General features: G+C 65.8%; 1 protein-coding gene across 1 annotated transcript in view; it reads right to left on the minus strand.

Moving 5' to 3' along the window:
- Window position 1: 1 nt before the first annotated feature.
- The window catches only part of LOC104491064 (thrombospondin-3-like), a gene marked incomplete at both ends in the record, with an annotated part of 5,096 nt that continues 4,465 nt past the window's right edge, over window positions 2–632 (minus strand). The window contains 3 exon segments of the mRNA XM_010133423.1: window positions 2–30; window positions 106–299; window positions 473–525. Of these exon segments, the coding sequence (XP_010131725.1) occupies window positions 2–30; window positions 106–299; window positions 473–525 (276 nt within the window).

Here is a 632-nt window from a genome sequence, read left to right on the forward strand (position 1 = left end):
CCTCCTCACACACATCACCCACACCGTTCCCTGGGGACACGCACCCCGGTCAGGGCCGGGCTGAGCCCACGCGGCTCTGCCTCCTCCTGCCTGCCCGGCACCCACCGTCCGAGTCCTTCTGGTTGGGGTTGGGGATGAGGCGGCAGTTGTCTGGGCCAGGCGCCACATAGTCAGGGATGCCATCATTGTCGTCGTCATTGTCACAGTCATCCCCCAGCCCGTCGTTGTCCGAGTCCAGCTGGGAGCTGTTAGGAATCTCAGCGCAGTTGTCCTTGGTGTCTTGGTGTCCGTCCCCATCGCTGGGAGCGAGAGCAGGGTCAGAGCAGTGCTGCCGGGGAGCCGGCACCACGTCCCAGCAGCCTGGTCGACCCCAAAGACCCCTTTGTCCCCCCTCCCAGGTCCCCAAGCTGGGAACACAGATCTGTCTCCGGGGACACGTGGGGAAGTGACCCTGCAGCAGCACAGTCCCCACCTGTCCTCGTTGGTGTCACAGATGTCTCCTACCAGGTCGCTATCCACGTCTGTCTGGAGGAGACCAGAGCCCCAGTTCAGCAGAGCCCTGGGGCAAGGGGGCCCAGCCATGCTGCCGGAGGACCCCCAACCCGCTGGGCAGGGCTCCCCTCGCCCAGGGC

Source organism: Buceros rhinoceros, unplaced genomic scaffold (genome assembly GCF_000710305.1).
Source record: "Buceros rhinoceros silvestris isolate BGI_N320 unplaced genomic scaffold, ASM71030v1 scaffold23343, whole genome shotgun sequence".
Lineage (NCBI taxonomy): Eukaryota > Metazoa > Chordata > Aves > Bucerotiformes > Bucerotidae > Buceros > Buceros rhinoceros.